This window comes from Prinia subflava, chromosome 5, assembly GCF_021018805.1.
Source record: "Prinia subflava isolate CZ2003 ecotype Zambia chromosome 5, Cam_Psub_1.2, whole genome shotgun sequence".
NCBI lineage: Eukaryota > Metazoa > Chordata > Aves > Passeriformes > Cisticolidae > Prinia > Prinia subflava.
The window spans coordinates 39,393,348-39,414,465 of NC_086251.1; the positions used below are offsets into that span (position 1 = coordinate 39,393,348).

The 21,118-nt window shown below is 35.5% G+C and overlaps 1 protein-coding gene across 11 annotated transcripts in view; it reads left to right on the forward strand.

Annotated features, from left to right (window-relative positions):
* The window catches only part of MIPOL1 (mirror-image polydactyly 1), a 186,439-nt gene that overhangs the window by 65,306 nt on the left and 100,015 nt on the right, over positions 1-21,118 (forward strand). For 10 of the 11 annotated variants that reach the window (XM_063398934.1, XM_063398930.1, XM_063398927.1 and 7 more), the window contains 3 exons: positions 20-149; positions 4,182-4,215; positions 4,475-4,645. In XM_063398934.1, the coding sequence (XP_063255004.1) occupies positions 20-149; positions 4,182-4,215; positions 4,475-4,645 (335 nt within the window). The remainder of the gene's footprint in view (positions 1-19; positions 150-4,181; positions 4,216-4,474; positions 4,646-21,118) is intronic. The other variant, XM_063398938.1, reaches the window with a different exon arrangement.

Consider the following 21,118-nt stretch of genomic DNA (forward strand, 5'->3'; position numbering starts at 1 on the left):
TTGTTGAACACTTTTGCAGCTCTGGTGGAAGAAGTTTATTCTGCTCAACGTGAACGTGATGAGGCTATCATGGCAAGGCTTAGGTTAGCCAATGAAGAGAGAGATGAAGCATTTCTACGAGTCCAGCGTTTAGAAGAATCTCTCAAAGAGTAAGTATACATTTCCTGCACCATGTAAAAAGGCTGTTGTATCAGTCTGTGACAGTCATAAACCGTTCAACAGTGGTTATAGGAAAACTTAGGACATTATTATCTGTGCAATAAAATAGACTAAGGCTAGCCTTACTGTGTTATTGGTTCATTTGTTAGCTGTTCTGTAAAACCATATTTTTCTCTGGAGACTGAGAGAAAGTGAACCATTTTAATCACAAAAATTAAAAATATCAAAATTTTTGGTATTGATTTATTGAGGGAGAAATAAGATGAATGTGACATTTTATAGGGATCCTTTGACACAGAGTACCAGAATGTCAGTCAAAAGTTACAACATATAGGAAATCAATCAAGCCTTTAAGCCCACTAGACATTTCCTTCAGCAAAATTTCTACTAATTATATGGGTGTAAAAACAGTAAAAATGTATGGGGTTTTTTCCTATTTTTAGCGTAGGAGTAATTTGTAAGGTAATAAGGATGCAACTAATAGTTCATGGATTTTTATGTATGCCATTTCAACACAACAGAAATAGGCATTCTTATGATAAACAGAACCAAATCAGGAGAAAATTGTCAGGAGGGGATTCTTTCTCCCCTTGGGATATAGGGAGCTTTGAAACTACAATTTGCTTCTCCATACAATCCTTGTCCATTTGAGTTGTGATGATCTTGGTGATAATCTTTGTTAGTCCCCAAAAGGTAGTCCCACAAAGACAAGAGTGGCTGAGAAATTTCTCTTACTTTTCTGCCAGGAGAAATACAAAGCAAAAAAGCTTTTCATGACAGGAGACTGAATAGGTATAGTTGTTAGTTAACTAAATGACAGGCAATTGCATTTTAAATAATTGATTCTCCTAAGAACACTCCTCTTTAGGGCAGAAAACCAGTCATCTTCTTTTGGGTATTTTTGTAGTTAGGGCCAAAGGATATTATCTAAATTAATTCCCATAATCTGCACATAGTTTGTCCACCATTACTCTGTAGAATTTACAAGTTACTAGAAGTTGTCACAGTCTCACTGTTCATCACAAGTACGACTCAGCAGCAAGATTAGGAGATTGCATACCCACAAGAATAGTGTATGGTGTATGGTTTGTTAAATATCTTTACGGAATCCATTTTTTGCATGTATACATCTGAAATCTTGCCTTAAACAGCAATCTCTGAGAAATGATAGAGGTGCTTTAAATTCCTGTAAGAGGCATCATAACTGTGGGCCTTACTTGACTCTCCAGTTTCTTCTGCCAGTCTTGTAATCTTGCATGTTCCAAGATTAAAGAAGGTTTTGTATGGCTCCAAACATCACATGATCCTGTATATAAATAGTTAGCATAAACTCAAGATCTTTGGTCTTAAAAACTCAAGTAATGCAGAAAATTAATTATTCTGGTCCACAAACCTGGTCAACGACTTTTGGGTTTCTGGCATATTGCTGCTTTTTCTGCAGTGGAATCCGTAGACACATGGGTGGCAGTTCTTGACACATGTGAATCCCTCAGAACACCTTCACTTGTTTTCCCTTCAACCCCTTCTGTCTGCTTCACTCATGTTCTTGAAAACTGACTTAGTTCTAAGCAAAAGTATGGGAAAAGAGAAGAAACTCCATTTTTCAGAGAACATGCATAATACCTTCCTCAAAAGCATGTCATTGCAGAAGGCACTGGATGCACTGGTAATGCCAAAGTAGTACTTGTTTCCATGAGAGTCAGTAACTCCCTTGACTGATAGTTTGAAGCCAAGCTATTACATTTTATTGCTGTCATTTAGAGAACAGCAGTTGTACTAGCTGTCATCCACTTGGGTGTCCTTTCTGATGCTTTATAGAGGGGTCTGATACCCTGATGCCATTCACAGTCTCAGAACTGGTGTAAGAGATTCTGCTGTGGAGAGCACCAACTTTCTTTTCTAACTACCACCCTTGATAGTTTCTTCCTTCCTTATGGTGGTTGTTCAAAAGGTCAAGTTCCCTGTCTCAGATGTGGAGCACATAGAGGTTTGGAGTTTTTATAAAGAACATTGGTTACTTGTGCCACACTCATCAAGTTTTAGAGCACAGGTCACTCTTTCCATCTGCTTTGGACTTACTCCAATCAGAGAACTTTACAAGAGTGCAATATTGAACAGCCTGCCAACCTTTATCAAATGCTTAAATGCTTTCTTTAAATTAGCAGCTGGAGCAGTTCTATTGTCATTATTTAATTGTAACAACCAAAATTCTTTCAGCCCAGTTGGCCCTAGGGGTTATGTTGTCAGAATGTGTGTAGAAATGGGGGAGGAAGAGTCCTTTGTTACTGCTGTTTAAAATCATGAGGCTTTCATTCATTGTCTATGCACAGCACAGGGAGACTTAGCAGGGCAAATACACAGCTGTGGATGCTAATTTTTTAAAAAATATTGTCACCTAAGGAAGTGTTTGTATACCTACCGACGGATCCCTTGTGGCAGTAATATGCTGAAGGTATGCTTATGGCAGAAGTTCATGTTCTTTTTCCCACTCCCATTTCTCTCTAAGGTTTCTTGCTTACCCAGCCTGTTGGTTGGCTGGGTGATTTTGTTGACCCGCACTTTTCGCAGTGTAGAAGTCCTCTGGAGAAGCTGTGTCAGTCCTGCCAATTTACTTTGACAAATACCGTTCTTTTCATTGTGAATACAAACTAGCTGGAGATCCATTTTTAAGTCCCACATGAAGTGGCACTTAGAACAGTGTAAAAACCTAAAGCAGGAACTCTACAAGGATCCAACTCTGAGAATTTATTATAATAATATAATAATTAATACTATTATGTTTGTTATTTTATTATTTGTGTTACTTTATGAATACAAGTCAAACCCAGTAAAGGTTAGCTTTTACTTTATTTTGTTTAGTTCTGATGCTGACTGGATATGTTGGAGTAGTTACTGCTCATGAATGCCACATAAATATACCAGCTGTTATACACTGGTAGTATATTCTGAAATATTTATTTTTAATTTAAAAATTTCTGTACTGGTTGATTTACTATGCCTTATGTACTGTTATCTGCTAAAATGAATGGAAAATGTGGTAGTGTGCTGTCAAGTGTTCTATAATGTTTGCTAGCTAAAATGACTTTGGAGCAGTGCCTGTCACAGCACTACTGAAAAAATGCTGCTGTTTAGAAGATGCTTTATGCTGCTGTGTCTGTCTTAAAATATCATAGGCTACTCTTAGTAGAAGTCACCATTAAGTAAGTAGCAATGGAGTGGTAAGGTAAGTTTAATATGCTCATTTTTTCAGAAGAGAGATCCCTGTCCATTGAACTAACCTTTGGTAAGAAAAAATGTGTACTATCCCATTTATTAGATTTTTGTGCTATCACTTGCTACTTTTACACAGCCAGTGTTCAATGCTGTATGACTAAATTCCTTGTATCATCTTTGTATTTGACAGGTCAATATATGTTCTGTTGAAATAGAAAAGAAGGAAAGTGCAGGCAGCTTTGTTCCAGAATTAAATAAGGGCCTTCCAGAGAACTGGCTTAGCTTCCTATTTTATGCAAGATATAAAATCAAAATATTTTTAAAGTAACTTCAACTGTTTTGGGATTTTCCCCTCATTTTGGAAGAAAGAGGTGGAAAAAGAATTTCCCAAAAATGAAAAAAAAACTTATCAACAGAAGTCATGTTCTGTTTCATTTGGGGTGCAATAAAAACAAAAAAAAATACATCATGTAAAAGTTGTAAGCCGAGAAATAAATAAAGTAAAAGCATCAGTCATTTCTATCACTGGGGAACTTTTTTCATCTAAGCACATATGAACAATTGATCCTTGTAGTCATATATAGCAGTAAACATTAATAACTTAACAGTCTGAAGTCAGTGCTGAAGATATGGAGCATTATTGAAAGATGGAGTCGAGCAGGTGGCACTTTAATATGTTCAGTGTCATGGTTGACTCTAAAGACTAGTAGAATGAAATTACTTGAGGTTCTAAAGATTTAAAAAGCGAACTCATTTTGCTGCACTAAGGAAATGCTACTGATCAGGCTTTCTGTGTCCCTTTTTTCTAGGCTAGAAAATATTAACCCTGAAGAAAATGACATGGTAAGCCATTCTCTGAGGAGATTTCTTGATGTCAGTCTTATATCTTAGAGGCTTAAGTTCAATTGAGTGGGTTTCAAGAACTAAGATGTGGGAAAAAGAAGAATTGACACACTAATAATGTACATCTTTGCTGCAATATGAAAATTCAATAACTTCACTCAGTCAATTTACAATTCACATGTGCCTATTAATTAAAACCCTATATTAAATAAAATATATTAAAACTTCATGTCTGACTAACATATAATGCTGTTGGTAGACATTACAGGAATTACTGAACAGAATAAACAATGCAGACACAGGGCTAGATATACTGAAGAATGGAGCTATAATTCTGAACCGAATACACAGGACCAGAGAACGTAAAAAGAAAATAATAGCTGAGGAAATGAATGCAGTAATAGAGCAACGGGATGCTGCTTTATCTCAAGTAAGTCTCTACAAGTATATAATCACTCAGTAGCAATTTTTTTTTTTTTTAGGCGGGGGATTAGTTTACTTTTGGGGAAGAAAATTATTTTGTTTACTTTTCTCTCTTGAAAATCTCAAAGGAGAGCCCTTGTAGTAAATATCTGATTACTGGTCAACTTTTTCGTCATGGTAGTAGTGCCCATTAAAATGGCATCACTGTGTTTCATGGGAAAACTTACGTTTATATTTTTTGCACTTCATTACTATCTGTCTTCTTTCTAAAACAAAATAGTTTTAAGTGAGTTGACCAATCTAAAAAGCTATTAAAGGCTTAATTTTGCAGTATGCTGTACTGGTGAAATGCATTGGATGACAGTTAACTGGGATGAAAGGATTTATAAAGGGTTATAAGTAGCAAAAATATACATTAAAGGAAGGTAACAGTACCACATGCAACAATGCAAGCAATTCCTCCCTTTGTTGCTTCACATTCAGGAGATAAAAATCAGCATGTGGTCCTTGACTCTCAAAGTCTTACCCATCTACTACGTGACTTGAAAGAATCTGGGTTCTTTTTTCTACTCAGATCACTCATTGCCTGCAATTTCCTATTTTGACAGAACAGTAATTGTCTTCATTCTCTTCACCCTAAAGAGAGTTTTCTTGCTTTCTTCATCTCATGTAAGAGTTTTTCTGTCATTTTTTGGTTGGAGTTTAGGTTTTTTACCAACCATTTTTTTTAACGGAATTTCAACTCAATAGGAATAAGTTGTAGGGGGGAACAGTCCAAGTAGGGAATGTATCTCCTGTGAAAAGATCTTTGAATGGATGAAGCTCCTTATGTATTTATGCCAGGAAGAAAATTCATCTGACTCTTCCAATATTTAAAATTTTGATTTTTAATCAGAGTAACCAAAGTTGGCACACATGTAACTAATTTCTACTAGATTCAAAATCAGGTTTGTGATCTTTAATGATATCAATAATGTTAATTGAATTTATGTTCTATTGAGAAGTCCTCTATTGAAAGTGCCCCCTCTACAAACACTGTAATTTTAATGCTTTTTTTAGTCATTGTGTTTACATTTTCTTCTACTTTACCTTGAAAGCCCCATCTGCATGGAGCTTAAAATGTTTTGTGTGTCTGTCATGAATTGCAAAAATCTTAATGTATTATTGGTGGTATTTTACTTTCTCAGTCTATTTTTTTCCTTTTATACTATATTCTGGGATGCTTCCCAGCGCAGCTACTGGGAAACATCCAACAGGCCTTCCAAAAGTTTATGTTCTTTCTTCTTTGCACAGGGCATTTGAAAAGTGAGCAGCTTGTAACAGGAAAGCTTTCAGCAAAAGACAAGGATCTCTTGATATTTTTATTTTCATTTCTTCAGGTTTTTATTCTTTGTTGAAACAGACTTTCAGGTATACTGAAAGACCATAAAAAACTTCCATGAATGTCAGAAGGATATAATTGTCATTTTTATTAATACATTTTAATTTAACTGATTTTTAAGCTGCCTGTTTAAGGAATAATATTTTCCAAGTAATCAGCTTGGATTAAATAAATTAATAAAGATAATTATTTTAGATAGTAATGGCTGAAGTGTTACCATTAGCAAAGCCATCTTTAGGCATATCAGCAAAAAGCACAGGTAATGTTAAGTAGATACTGCAGCTAATAGAATAATAAATCCTCACAAAATGAAGACGTAAATATTTGATATTAAGCTCTAGTACTGTGATACTACCAACCATTTATACTACCATTTTTAAAAAATAGTTGTTATTAATAAAACTATTTATTATGTGTTTTTAAATAGGTGATGCTTTTACAGCTCTTACTGTTGAATCTAGAAAATAGGTCCTTGGAATTGAAGCTACTTTTTCAACCTATGTTTCTCACTTGATGATTCCTTGGGAATTCATACCATACTTGAATTATTAGTAGTCTTTTGTTAACATTGCAGTAGCAGTAGTTATTACAGTGCTAACAGCAAGAACAATAGGAGAGGGATTCTACATTAGACCACAAAGGGACTAGATATAATTCAGGGGATGTATATGCTTAGCATAACAAATGCAAATTATTGGAATTTAGATCTGGGGTTGCCTCAGGCATTCATAATATCTGCAAGTCAAAATCTTTTTCTTTTTGTGGAAGTGACAGCAAGTATGGAGGGGGGAATTGAGAGAAGGTTGAAGAGGAGCAGAAATAGAGTAAACAATTAGCATGCTGTGGCTATCCTCTGGAAAAAACATTTGTAAAGTTCAGAGGTCACTGGGCAATGGAGGTTGAAGGTTTCATGACACGTGGTGTTGCTTTGTTCCTGGTTGCTGTTGTGTGATGCTGGAGACAGCCATGTCCATGGGGTGGACATAGCTGTTCCATATGATAGAGAACTGCCTAAAGGATAACAAGTGTTTGGACTGACTGTGGTTAGTGAAGCTGCATCTATTACTTTTCTTCACAACAGCTTGGCATTTGGCAATTGAGCAAAGCAAATGTAAGTAGTGTCTAGCTTTTGAGGGTTAACTTACAGGATTTCTGATTTTTCTGAGTAAGAAACAATAATGTGAAAATGTGAAAGCCTTCACAACTCAAACACATTGCTTTGATATCAAGTGAGGAATAAAGTACATTTCTAGAAAATTGATGTTCTATAAACTATGCTTTTCCTATGACCAGGTAAATATAGATTACTTCACACTAGTCTTTTAAATTCAGTTTTATAATGCTTTTTCTGGTAGCTGTACTACTGAGCTGCATTTAACTGGACTGCAGTTGCAGAATACTCAATGATTAGCTAGTTGTGATTCTTCTCTTTGAATTTTACTTGATTTTTTTTTTTTTGTTCTTCAAAAAATGAAGAGCACTGTCCATGTCTTGGAAAGGCCATGAAAATGTTTTTTCCAGCTGTTTTTTCCATGCAAGAACCTCTACCTACTTACTTACTAGGAACCAGATTGAGGCACTTCTATCACTGTATTGAGCTGTGCAAGTGTATGTAATCTCAGATCTTTCACTAGATTGCTGAGCAAATATGCAAACTACTTTTTGTCTGTGTGAAAACAAATGAAATGGTATAAACTCAAATATTTGATACTACTTTTAGTATGTATTTTCAAGTGAATAATAAACAAACAACTAAAGCATGGCTAAACATTGACATCCATCTTCTCCTGTATCAACCCCCTTAAAAAAACAAACTCAACAGTTTGGTTGTATTTGCTAAGATATGTTTGTTAGTGAACAGATATTGTGTGATACTGAGGATCTTCAGTGTGTTTTATGGCTGATCCTCTGAAAGAAATAAAACATCATTTTTTTGTCTGTAACGTTCAGTTTTGTCTTAACCCATTCAAGGAAAAAACTTTTTTGTCCAGTTGATCATAATACAGTTTTACCTTTCTTGAGAAATCTTTCTTGCTTGAGTAATCTGGTTAGTGGCAGACATTTAGTAGAGATTCCATATGGCATAGTCACATTGTGTGATCCTCATAAAACACTCCAAAGAGGTGGTTTCCAGCAGGAGGCAATACAGTACAGTGCCTCAGCCACCTATTAGCCACATCACACCTTATGGACAGGAATGTTAATATCATTACAGGGTTGGCAGCTGAAGACTTGAGTAAGTCATAACAATTACTTTTCTTCTGGTTTAGACAAGAACGGGGACCTTTGAATTGGTACAGCTTGAAGGAAGTGATTTTTTAAAGCTCATTAAGAGATTAGGAGATTGTGTGTTTGATACGTTTCCAGTCCTAACTGATTCTGTAAATGTGGGAGGTTTTTTAATTGGTTACAGTCAGTTCTATACAAAGTTTTAAATATTAAAGAGAGATATATATTGCTGTTAAGGAATAGCAGTGGTTTCGTGGCTGGCATAGTATCATCTCTAGTACACTGATCATGAAGCAATAGTATAACTGGCAAGCAAACCTGGTTTTACAGCTTTGAATAGTTTGACCACATCCTGCTGTGCAGGAACATGCTTATGACTGTTCATGTAAAAATTGGCAGGCACCCAGTTGCTCATCTGAAGCAAGTGAAAGAATCCTTCCATTTTGAGGCGCTGTTTGGCAGCAGGCGGCACTTCATCGTCGTTGAAAACAATGACGAGGTGCACTCTGCATGACTTCCCATCATTATCAGTTTCGACTAATGACTAATAACTGATAAATGTCTGTATTTACAACTAGTCAGCTTCTTGCTAGCTTTCTTTTTTGTTTATTTTTGTTCTGCTAAAGCAATTTTCCTCTTTTGACACCAAGCAGTGTGTAGAACTCTGTGTTGTCTGTGATTCACAGAGCATTAAGGCATTCTCAGCACAGCACAGGAGTGAACAGGTCTTACTGAGGCAGTAAACCCAAGAGCTGTATTTAATGTAAAACCAAGAAATGTAAATGAAAAAAAAAATTACAGATCTTGGACCCTTAATTGGGATGCACTGGTGAAAAGTTACAATCCCTCATGCTTCTTGGTACAGAGATGATCCCTTTGCAAGCCAAACCACACTTTAAGACATTATTTTTTGTACTTTTAATAAGAAGTTTGATTTTATACTCTGTTTTGGTGCCCTTTGACACTTCCAGCTAATCAAGTTCCTGGCTGGCAGGAGCATATCTGACAGTATCCTCCTACCTCCTCTCTTAAGGTACCCTACTTTTCCCTTTGTCACTGATACTTGGGAACAGGAAAAGAAGACATAGGATGCTGTATTCACAGTTGTTTATGAACCAGGCAGCTGCTGTTGGGTACTGATGATTTTGGTCCAGAACTTATTTTGGGAGCAAAGTGAAAGTAAAGGAAGTGTTTATTTACTTTGAGGGTCCAAGAACCGTGCTTGTTCACTAATGACTGGTTTCCTTTGGCAAGGCAAGAGCAAGTTGTTGTTGTTCTCATTTGCATCCTTTTGTCTGATAGGTAGCTGATGGGCATGGGGAAATTCCTTGCCAGCAGGATTGTTAAACAGAGAGAGGACACCTGTGTGCAAGATGTCCCTTTTTGCCCTGTGAATTCAGTCCAAGTCCTGAGAGAAAGCAATAGGGATATGGAGTAAGATATAAAGTAGATTGAAAAAGAAAAATCATTTGAGATTTTACATTAACAATTGCACAGTGACTGCAGGGAGTAAAGAAAGAGGGGTTGATTAAATAGTTGCCATTTTTATTTGGATTCACATCAGTGGCCTCAGGTAAAGCTCAAAGATGTCTCTCCTTTGGCGGTAATGCTGATGAAAAGGGATCCTGAAGGGACATCACAAAAAAACAAGTTATGTGAGCAGCGGTTGTGATTAGCAATATTAGTTTTAGTCTGTTTAATTGCATTGCATTGCAACAGTGCTTTAAATATCACATTTCATTTCCTTTGTACCTAAATAAAGATAATCCTTTGAAAGTTTGACCAAATTCATGTTTTAGGAAGTCCATGTTATACTGAACGTGGTTAAATCCATGTCTTCTTTGCTCCTTCTCCGAATAAACCAAGTGACTCTCACCAAACACCAAACCGAGCCAGTGATTGCTGTATTTGGGACATGTGGGGTAAAACTATTGGGAATGATGGTGGAGAGCATCAGGAATCTTTTGCATCTCAGAAAAGGGCAGGTTCTTCACTACTTGGCTCCTTAGTTTTTCTAAAAACAAACCCAGTTTGAAAATATATAATAATTCTTTACTTTCCAAGATGATGAGGTGTGCTGTGACTCTCTACCTTGGGTATATTTGTGCTGGCTTTAACATGAATATTTTCCAGGAGAAAATTCCATTAAATATTTGGCTACATTTAGGAGCTCATGAAACATTTTTTGCCTCTGAAATAGGAACTTTAGTCCACTGGAGACTTAACTAGAGAGGGAACCGGCCAAACCTAGTTTCTTATGTGGGTTCTCTGATTTGTGTAGAATGTCCCCCCCAAAAATAACACCTGTTTAATCTTTTGCCATAGTGCTCTGTTTATTTTGATCAGGGTATATAATTCACAGTTTTTGAAGCATTAAGAAATCTGAGGAGTGGTGAGATGTTCAAACAGGATAGGAGGAGAAGGTTTAGGGACACTAGAAATCCATGTTTGTAGTGTGAGTTTGTCTCTCACACTGACGTAATAGAGGTGATTTCTCTGTAGGCAGGTATCTGTTAATAGAGCATGAAACTCTCTGGTTTCACTGGAGTTGGAATTTCATTAGTGAAAGCAAGTATTTTGCAATTTATTTCTTAGTTTAGACTTCAGTGAAGCTTGGGTTGCATGAGGTCTCACAGTTTTTGAGTTAATACTTCGTGCAGCTTGAAGTGCAGGTCAGAGGGTAGGTCATTAGTAGAGGGAGAGGAGAATCTGAAGGAAATTATCCTGAGGAGCTTGTTATACTGAACTTTTGTATTTAGTCCATGAACGCTAAGTGTGAGTAAATATGTAAATGTTAATGAAGTGTTTCCTTGAAGAGAGGGATTATGGTTTCTCTTTTTGAGATTTAGAAGCAAAATTTTAATTGATACTGCATTTCTTCTTTTTGCTGCCATAAGGTTTTGACTGAATGATGCCTGGAGACACATCATTGTTTGCATTGTTAAATCACCTGTTGTTCCTCTGCAAACAGTGTGTTGTGCAGAATTCAGAAAATACATGTCTGCATAGTATTTGAGGGCATGATCGTGCTTGATATCTTTAATTGTAAACTTTAATGAATTTCCAGTTGAACATTCATCCTCTCTTCAGCACCTAGAAACTCCTCACCCCTTTGAAAATGGCAGTAAATTTGCATGCAAGTTTGTTCCATTAATTGCTATTTGACTCATCTATCATGGGCTAAGCTTTATATTCATACAGCTTAGACTTTCAAGCCAATTTCTGGAATTAATTTAAATATTTAATGTCAAAACCCTAGGATGAAAGAGAGGAAAAATGTTTTGTATGCTTATTGATCACCTGTTTCAGTAGCAGCAACCTGCAGAGGAAACTTCTCATGTGATAGAAGCAGAATTCAAGCAGTATTCCCTCTAAAGAGTATCACTGTGCATGCAGTAAGGTTTATAGGTACCAAAATTCTGCATGCCATAGGGTCTGTAGGTACCAAAACTCTTCTTGGAGAGGCACCTTAAGTAAGTTTTCCATGGTACTTGATACTTCACAGTTTCAAGTTAGGTATTGAGTGTTGAATCAAATTTCAGTTTGGTTACTTGTTGGATAAAATATTGGATTTTCTTAAAAATTGGAAAAAAACCTGTGTGCTTTGTATGAAAATCTGGTTTCCTTAGTCAGCTTCCTAAGGAAATTTTATGCAAAATTGCCTTGTTATTTTGGATACACAGATGAGTTTGCATTAGAATTCTTTTGATAATCAACAAAGAAGATTTTTGTATTTAATTTTTATCATGAATCTGGAGTCTAAAAAGGCTAATATGCCTGGCCTGCACATTCACTTGCTTCTCCTACCTTGAGCCTTCTTCAGTGTTCATAAGTTGTGATTTTGTTGTTTATTATGACTGTATTAGCAAGTACTGTGAACAAATAGTGGTGGATCTGGAGTTCTCGGCATCTGACATCCACATTAAGCCCTTTCCAGATTGGAGAGGGGAGCACTGGTTTGGTTTGCTTTGGTTTGGTTTGGTTTGGTTTGGTTTGGTTTGGTTTGGTCTGGGGTGCTTTGTTTCTCTGTTTTTTGGGGTTTTTTGTCAGATTAGCTGTAGTCGAGTCCTACAGACTGAATACTATTTTTATCAGATTGCACTAGGTGAATTCCTGGAGTGCATCTTTGAGTTTGCTTAAATCAAGAAAGGAATCCAGTTTGTTTTCTCAGATAGCACTCCATGGTGCAAAGCAAAGCATAGTAAGTTGAGAAAGCCCTAAGTAGCATGCAAATTTTGTATTACATGAAATTAAGGATAAAAATGAGATGATTTTAAGAAAGAGAATGAGATTTATTAAAATAAATAGGGAAGTAAAAGCTATCAATGTTCTTGGAGGAAGCATTCTAGTATGTTTGTATTCAGGCTTTTTCCTTTGAAAATTAGACTACTTTATATGCAGACTTTCCTTTTGCCGATTTTTGTCCTGTCATCAAGATGTAAATGTACTTGGTTCCTTCAAGGAGAAATAGGTTTCAAACTAGTAGCATAAATTGCAAATAAAGTGATACACAGAATGGAAACTTTGGATTTAATTGTGCAGTGGAGATATCTTCAAAGAATAGCAGGCAAACTATGCTGCTGATCATGCCACTTCTACAACATCAGTAATTGACTAAGAGTGTTACGGGACATGGAGCTAAGAGGAATGAATAGAGCTACTTTTTGTTGGCTTAATTTATTTTTATTTCCAGAGTCTCTGAAATGAAATATCTACCTCTCTTACAGCATTGCAATACCCTCCACAGTCATCCTTATGATTCAGCATGTGTGCTAAGCTGTAAAGAGAGGAGATGAGTAAGGCAGCTAAGGTCTAACAGTACCAGAGGATGTAAGGAAAAATTACTGTGATGATGATAAGCTGATTATTCATTTTCAACAGAATTATAGATGATTGTGACTGAAATTTGGGACTTAAAAATGTTTTTATTAGTTCCATTTCTTTCTAGATTTTTAACTGTTTTTAAATGTTCAGGTAACAATTACCAAAATAACAGTTTTCTCTCTTTGTTTGGTCTGAATATCATTACCTCTTTTTTTTTGGCTGTGAAGCTGTGAATCAATTTTTCCAAGTTCTTAGGACTGATGAAATTGTTTTACATCTTCTGGTTTAAAATGTGTAGTGCTCCTGACAAAAAAAAACAAGGAACAAGAAAATCTATCAATATTCTCTTTATGAAAGAGAGATTTCACAGCAGCATTAACTTATCTTTGTCTGGTTCACCAAGTATGCCTACATTTGTTTGTTGTATGGCTTTACTGTTTCGTGCTTCAGATTGTGAGTATCTAGGATTTAGCCTCTTTTCCATGTTCTGTTTATTCACTGTTAATTATTTTTCAAGCTGAGTTGCTTGAGAACAAGAAAAATTTAGCTTCCATTACCCTCTGTTGCAAATGAAGGACAGCTTTCCTACTGCATGTAGTCTGCATGTGATGCTCTTGTAAGGGAACTTTTTAGTGCTTTCTGATGTTAATGCTTTGTTGTCATTCTTTTCAGTTGTGTTTGTAATTTATTCTTGAATATGAAGCACAAAATATCATTTTGGTTTATAGTTGACTTTTGTATTGAAAATACTTCTTTACATTCAGTGACAGAAATTGAAATACATAGAAATACTTAAAGGCCCTTAAGAAGCTGTGACATATAAAAAGTGTACTTGTAGCTACAACAAAAGAAAAATTATTGCAGATGAAGAACAGTATTAAATCATTCAAGTATGACAATTTTTTGCAGTTCTGGAGTTATCAGAAATATAGAATACAAGTGGCTACACAGTATTTAATTGGTGTAAAATACTGATGCAGTAATGCTTATGAATGTACATGTTAATAACATAGAATTGATAACTTTGTTTTGAGAGAGGAATTTTAACATTACCTAATATTTATTAATTACTAGCTATACATATGTAAATCTAAATGTATACATATACCAAAGTTGTGCAACAGTTATTGGTGATCTTTCAGTTGTGCTATTGCTTATTTCTTAATTAGCTGTAACATCTTTGTCTGCTATCTGCAGAAGTCTTACCAAAGATTAGAGAAACCCCAAAAAACAGAGTAAAGCTTTCTATCAAAAGGATGGCTGTGAACACTTTCCCAGTTGTCCTAGTTGTCTCTTGAGATGACTGTTCACCAGTAGGTAAGACTTCTTTCAAGTATTGTTATAATCATGATGAGTAATTTCTTATTTCAGAGATGGTGTTACAGATCCCAGCAATGCTAGGAAACAATAGTTTTCACTCATTCTTGAAAGTGTTCTGCTATCTTGTATTCAGTATGGGCGTTAACACTAGGCCTCTCTGTGAGTTTAATTTCTTCATCTTTACGACTAAGTTTTTCTTTCTTAGGCTTAAAGCATTTTTTCAGCCTCATTTCTTGGGATCCTGTTCACAGTCAAAATGTTAGGACCTCAATGGAGTCTTAGCCTGAAAAAGGACTCTTGAAAGACTCGCTGTGAAATGGAGAGTATCCAGTGCCAGCCTTCAAGAAGAAAGAGCAAAATTATTGTTAATACCTTATGCTAAATTATTTCGTCAGCTGGCCTTCTATTGTAGGGCCAGCCAACAGCTGTGTTGCTCCTTACATGTTCTCCTTACATCATGTACCATGCCTTCTGTGGTATCTAGCCCCTTCTCAGCAGTAGTCATGCATTTTACACGTTTAGTTTGTTTTGGCAGGCAGGCCTATCACTTTGCTCTCAGAACTTCTCATGACGTTCTTCTATCTTTGTGTTTTTCTTATTTTTTTTCTCCCTTTAGGGTATCCTATCCTCCATACACAAAGAATGGAACTGCGGGATGAGAGCATCATTGGTAATTGCACAGGTCAAAGGCAGCTGATTTTAGATTTAAGCATTTCTGCTTTTCAGTAACGTATCTGAAAGCTTTTAGGTGACTGTTATTCAAAGCTGCAGGATCAGCCCGCTTGAAAAGGTGCATCCATTTAAGTATCTAGTCACCTTGATCTCTGTAAAACACCTTAATGAAGCTAAAGCTAAATTTTATTACAGAGATAGAATCTTCAAATTTAACTGCTATTTAATATTTGCAGAGTCTTATTCTTGTACCAAAATCACACAGGCATTTCTCTGTGTTACCAAAGCTGGGCAGTACATAATTTCTAAATGTGTGGTTTTGTTTTAGTATTGCAGGCTTTGGTTTACTTCCTTAAGTCTTTCTTTGTGGGATGCCTTTGTATTCTATGTATGATTTATTTAAAGTTTGTGCAAAGCTGATTAGTTTCTTTATTTTTTTAAATTATTTTCATTCCACTTTTCATATAAACACACTTTAAAAGCTAGCTGGAATACAATTTATATCTTTTCTGTTACCTGGCTATATTTGCTGTTACTTTGTGTTGATGTGACAGAAAGTGTTTTCATAATAACATTTGAAGATTTGTAATTAATTGCTTCATTTTCATCCTTATACTTAGTTAAAACACTGCCATTAATATTGCTTTCACATAGTTGTGTCCTTCAGTATTGAAGTTTCCTAAAAATCCATGGAAAAAGACCAAATACTACAGATTGGGATCATTAATTTGAAAAGTGTCTGTTGTCCCTGACTGATCTACAGAGGTTTGTGTTTTCACCTACCTAGTTGGTGTTTTAGTTTGTAATAATCTCTAGTCTAAAGTAGCTTTTATTAAATGTTAAACAAGTTTTGTGTGGACATATTATACGCCAGGAAATATTCAAGAACTGCTACTTAAGCAACTGATGGCTCAATTGAGAGTACAAAATTTATCAGGACAAACAGACAGTATGTACTACAAGGTACACCTGAAGTACCATGAGTACAGTATCAGAATAAAAAGATTCTAAAATTCTGTCGTCTATACAGTGATCCATTATACTGTTTTCTTGAAAAATGTGATGATATTTAAAGATGGACCAGAGGTATTCCTGTCCTTTTGTGTAGTAAATGCCAACTTAATGTTTCAGCAATAGCCTTGTTTGCATATGGATTTTACAAAAATCCATTGAAGATTATTTGAAAACCAGCTCATTAGAATGACAGATTGCTTACCAAATTTTGTTTTCTTGTCAACTAATATTGGTTACATTCAATTAAACAAGGTTGTACTTTCTAAAAACATAATCTCAGTCTGCAGCTGAGTGCCTTCTTATATCTGCAAATCAGATTTCTAATTTCTAGATCTAGTTGGAAGATTAGGTTGTGAATGTTTCTAAAATTTCTCATTTTCAAACAGCTTTCACATTTTCACTACCTCTTTTCTCCTATTTATATTGTTTGAGTACCAACACTGCAGATTATTAAGTGAGGGTGAGGGAAAGGCTTTAAACAGAAGCAATTGTCAGCTTTCTGTGGTGGTGTGTTGTCAGATGTTTGAAAAGCTGTCTCTTGGCCACAGGCCATCTGGTTGTAGTGGAGCTGACTACTCTTCTGAGGAACCAGCAAAACATGTGGCCACAAGAAGCAATAGCTCTGTGTCATTTGGTCCCATCAATAAAGCAAAGGTTTGGGGTGTAGTAATCCCAGTTCTGGCACAATCTTGTTTGTTGATTAAGATTCTTAAACTTTCTATGGTAATTTGTCATCCCACAAAACAAGAAACTACTATTTACTAACTTAATTTGGCAGTTGGAAAAAGTGATTGGTCAGTGTTTACAAAAAGTTGCAACATAATTATTTATAAGTATAATTAAAGAGTATAATTATTTAATTAAATAATTAAAGAAGAATCATGTAATAAAGAGAATATGTATTGTAAAAAGGTGAAGTAAAAATGTAGACAAAAAATGAAGTGATGTAGTGAAGTGAACCTTATTCAGACCAAGACAAGAACTGGGAATTAGAGTGTGCATTATATATTCATTCTGCCATGCAAAAGAAGGGAATAAAGATGCTGCATTTGAAGGAGGGAGAAACTAAAGAACTTGGAGAGGGAATACTTATGTGTACTTAATGAAGGAGGAGAAGTAAATTTCTTTCTTAAATTTATTTAAAAATATAGTTTATGGCTTTCTGAAATTTGTGTTCCAATCCATTAGTAACACATAATCTTTGACCAAAGCTGCCTTGCAAATGAGTACATGGGAGTTGCATTGATTTAGGAAATGCATGCTAAGACCATAAATAAAATAAGATCAGAATAGTATTTTAATATTCAGATGCTGTGACCTGCTCCTTGGTGACCTTTCTTGCAGTACTACTTAGTACTTAACTATGGTAGAAATTATTGCAGGGACTCAGCAGGCTATTTAGGTCCTGGGTTTTGTGTAAGTAGTATATTAATACATATTCTGCTTAAATGGCAAATTTATTCCAAAATCTCTTGGGTGTTGTGTAAATTTTTTTAAAGATGTTGAGGTTAATTACTCTGAATTATTTTCTATGCAGAGGTTTCTGCTCTGAAATCTTCTCTTGTGTCTGTATGCTGGACTTGCTGATGTCCATTGAAAGTAAAACTGATCCTAGTCTAATTTTTATTGTACTTGCAGACCTTTACTCATTGATTTAGAATTTAGCTAATCAAGACTTACTTTTTTTTTTGTCATTACTTTTAAAAGAGAATCTTGGCTCTTGAGTGGTGTTTTGCTCTTATGATGAAATTTTAATTAGTGTTTAACATTTGCTGAATTATTTGGGAGTATTGGTAGTTTCCTTTGCTTTTAAATATAACACTGACATGGGAATTATAATGTCATTGTACTGTGACAGTGTCTAGTCTCTCTAAAACTCTGGGGCGTGGGCAGGTGTACTGCTTGTGTACTACTCGTCTGCTTACACGCTTAGTTTATACATTATTTATTAGACTATTAGGCATGAAATTAAAAAATTGAATTAATAATGTGACTTAGATGTAAAGCAGAAGTTGCTTATTTAGATATGACAGGCAATTAGGAAAAAAAACACTCTTAGTTTAGTTGAGTGCATTTTTGCTTACTTTCAGACCCAGTACAGCCTCATGAATAAATGTTTGACTTCAGGTTACTAGGTTTGTGTTTTGATTAGAAACAACTCACAGGTATATTTGTTAACTTATATGCAATGGACACAGGAAAATGTGAAGGTGACCTAATTATGTGGCTTCAGCAGCTCTTGCTCTTGTTTCCTGCTGCAGATCAGGAGTCTGTCAGCAACCTCTGTTAGCACAGGCGTGGTCATCCAGTGCACAGCCAGCACAGGAACCCTGCTTGAATGACCTGTGAGTCACATACAGCTCAAGAACGTCACCTTTTCCCTTCTCTATTTCTTGCACATTTTTATAATGAGTTTCATTGATTAGAAAAGTCTCTGTATGCTGAACTCATTGAAAAGTAGAGCAGGGTTGTTTTGATCTCTGAAATGCCATTATTGCAAGAAAGTAAGAATATGTAGGGAATGCAGCTGGGTGGGTATCAGTGCTGCTCAGTGCTGTGGAATCGCTGCACATGTAAGGATGGTTAACATGAAGGGTGTAAACAGTTAAACTTCATGGTCTAAATTTTCTGAATGTCTTACTGTACACTTACACTTCCCTTAACTATTAAAATGAAAATAATTGAAAACTTGTTTTGCTGCATTTGCAGTGTTCAGAAATAGACAGGGAGAGGAATGGTAGGAGGAAACCTAGTCATGCCTACAGCATATTATCTGCCTTAATGCTACAGGTTGCAACTGGCTCGTAGTGACACAGAAAACAAAAATGTTTTATTTGTATTTTGATGCTTTTCTTTTTGTAGCTTTTTGAAGTAAGACACCATTGCACTGCTACCAAAAAAAAAGAACCAGGAAGCGTTTACATCTAAGTGTTTCTCTTAGTAATAGAATATAAATTTTTAAAGATGTTTCTGAGGTCTAAGCTCTACAAAAACACTTTTCTTTCTTGAAATTCCAGTAGTTCTAAGCTGCTGGGCATTGTATAAATAATCATTCAAACACATTTGTTGATGGTTTGCCAAAACTTTGAAGTGAATTAATTTTTCTCAGAGGTTAGAAAACCTTAATTCAAAATTATAATTTCATGGATTTTTTTTCTAGTGATTATTATGTAGAAACTCATTTATTTCTTTATTTCTTTTAAAATTATTTCTTTAGAAGAAAAAGGATAAATTCTATTTATATAAGTGCTTCCAAACATCTGCAGTTCAAAGTACATAATTCACAGTGACACCAAAGGTTGGTTTGTGTTTTGACTGGATGAGTTTGGTATTATTTTTGTCTGCAAAGGAAAGAGTGTATAGCATCCAAGTGGTGCAAGATGTTTGCCTCTCCAGAAATTGTGATGAATTTGGGACAAGGGGCAGACTGTTAAAAAAAAAAAAATATTGAGGGGAGGGGGAAGAAGGGCAGTCAGAGTGAGAACACTTGCACTCCATTTGGCATATTTGAGCTGGGAGCCAGTCTGAAGTAGAGATCATTATAAACAAAGTAAGAAAAGGTGAACAAAATAACCAGCTAAGAAAAGAATCAGGTTTTGGTTTTGTTTGCTTCACATGCTTATTTATTGTATTCAGGCTTCCACAGGTGAAGACTTAAAAATGTAACAGGTAAAAAAATAGTGTTGTTTCTTCATCTTTTTTCTGTGTGGTGTCTGGAATAGTTATTTGTACTTCAGTTGTTCACTGCAATGAATATGTGTTAACTAATTTCAAAACATAGATGCACTTTATCACTTCTGGAATTATTACACTGTGTAGTAGTAGAAGAATCTCAGTACCCCATAAACTTATCTTTCACTGGTATTGATGCATTTTCCATCAATGTATGGTGTGTCACTTTCTTTGTTCATGAGCATTTTATTTAAAATGCATAAAGGAAAAAAATACATGTGGGAAGATAGTTCTGCCATTCAGATGGACTCTGACATTCCCAGAATTTGGAGAATATAAACCGTTTTCCCAAGTTATTCAGTAGGAACTAGTTTGTGGTTTTTTTTATTTCACACTACTTCAGTAATTGAGAATTCCAGTTCAGCAAGGTCTTTGTGCATAGAAGTCCACAGAATGTGTCAGAGTACTCACTGTTTGAAGTGAAGGCACTGATATGCAATCAAGTCATTATGCACTGGCTGACCCAGAGTGAGTGACTTAGCACTCACTTTTGATTTTTGTGTGACTTGAATAAAAATCTGTTACCTTAAGTTTAATGACAGAATTAAGCTATTTGTGGGAGAATGTGGCTATGTATTTTTAAACTAGGGAGGCCTCATAAGACTGACTGGTGTGATCAGCTCAGCCCAAAGATCCACCTGCCTCACCAGCCTGACCTCACTCGGGTCAGTACAGGAACAAGCACGTTACAATACCTCCATCTAGGCACTGTGGCTTTTTTCAGCAAGCTCCTCAAGTGGACTCCTGTGTGTTTATTCCAGTGCTGATTCTCAAGTTTGTAAGCACAGCAAGCTTTGATAAGGATTTAGATGAACAAATGTATTATAATGAATTACTATCTTTTGTATGTACTAATTGAATAAGAAAATCAAATATTATTCAGAATTCAAGAAAGAACTTTGTGCAGAATTTTGCCTCATCTTAGTACATTCGTTTCATTAGACTTTGACCCCCATACCTCTAATAACAGAGACAAATCAATTCCTTTCCTTTTTCCCTAGCATATAAATGGCATAATGTGTTGACTCTTTTTTTCCCTAGCATATTGCCATAAGTTCAGGAGAGGTTAGCTTGGATTCCTTTTAATGAAAGGCAATGAAAAATATTATATGCCATATAGTAATATTAAAAGCAAATATAGATGTAACAGGATTAAATAGCCACCAGGACTGCATTTGTAGTAAGGAAGTGTTATGGTTTTCTGTTATACTCAGTTTTAACTGTTGCTTTCTGAGCCAGGTAGTTTCACAGTACCCTTTCCTGGGTCAAATCTGTGCTGAAACACAAAACAAGAAATTCATCTGACAT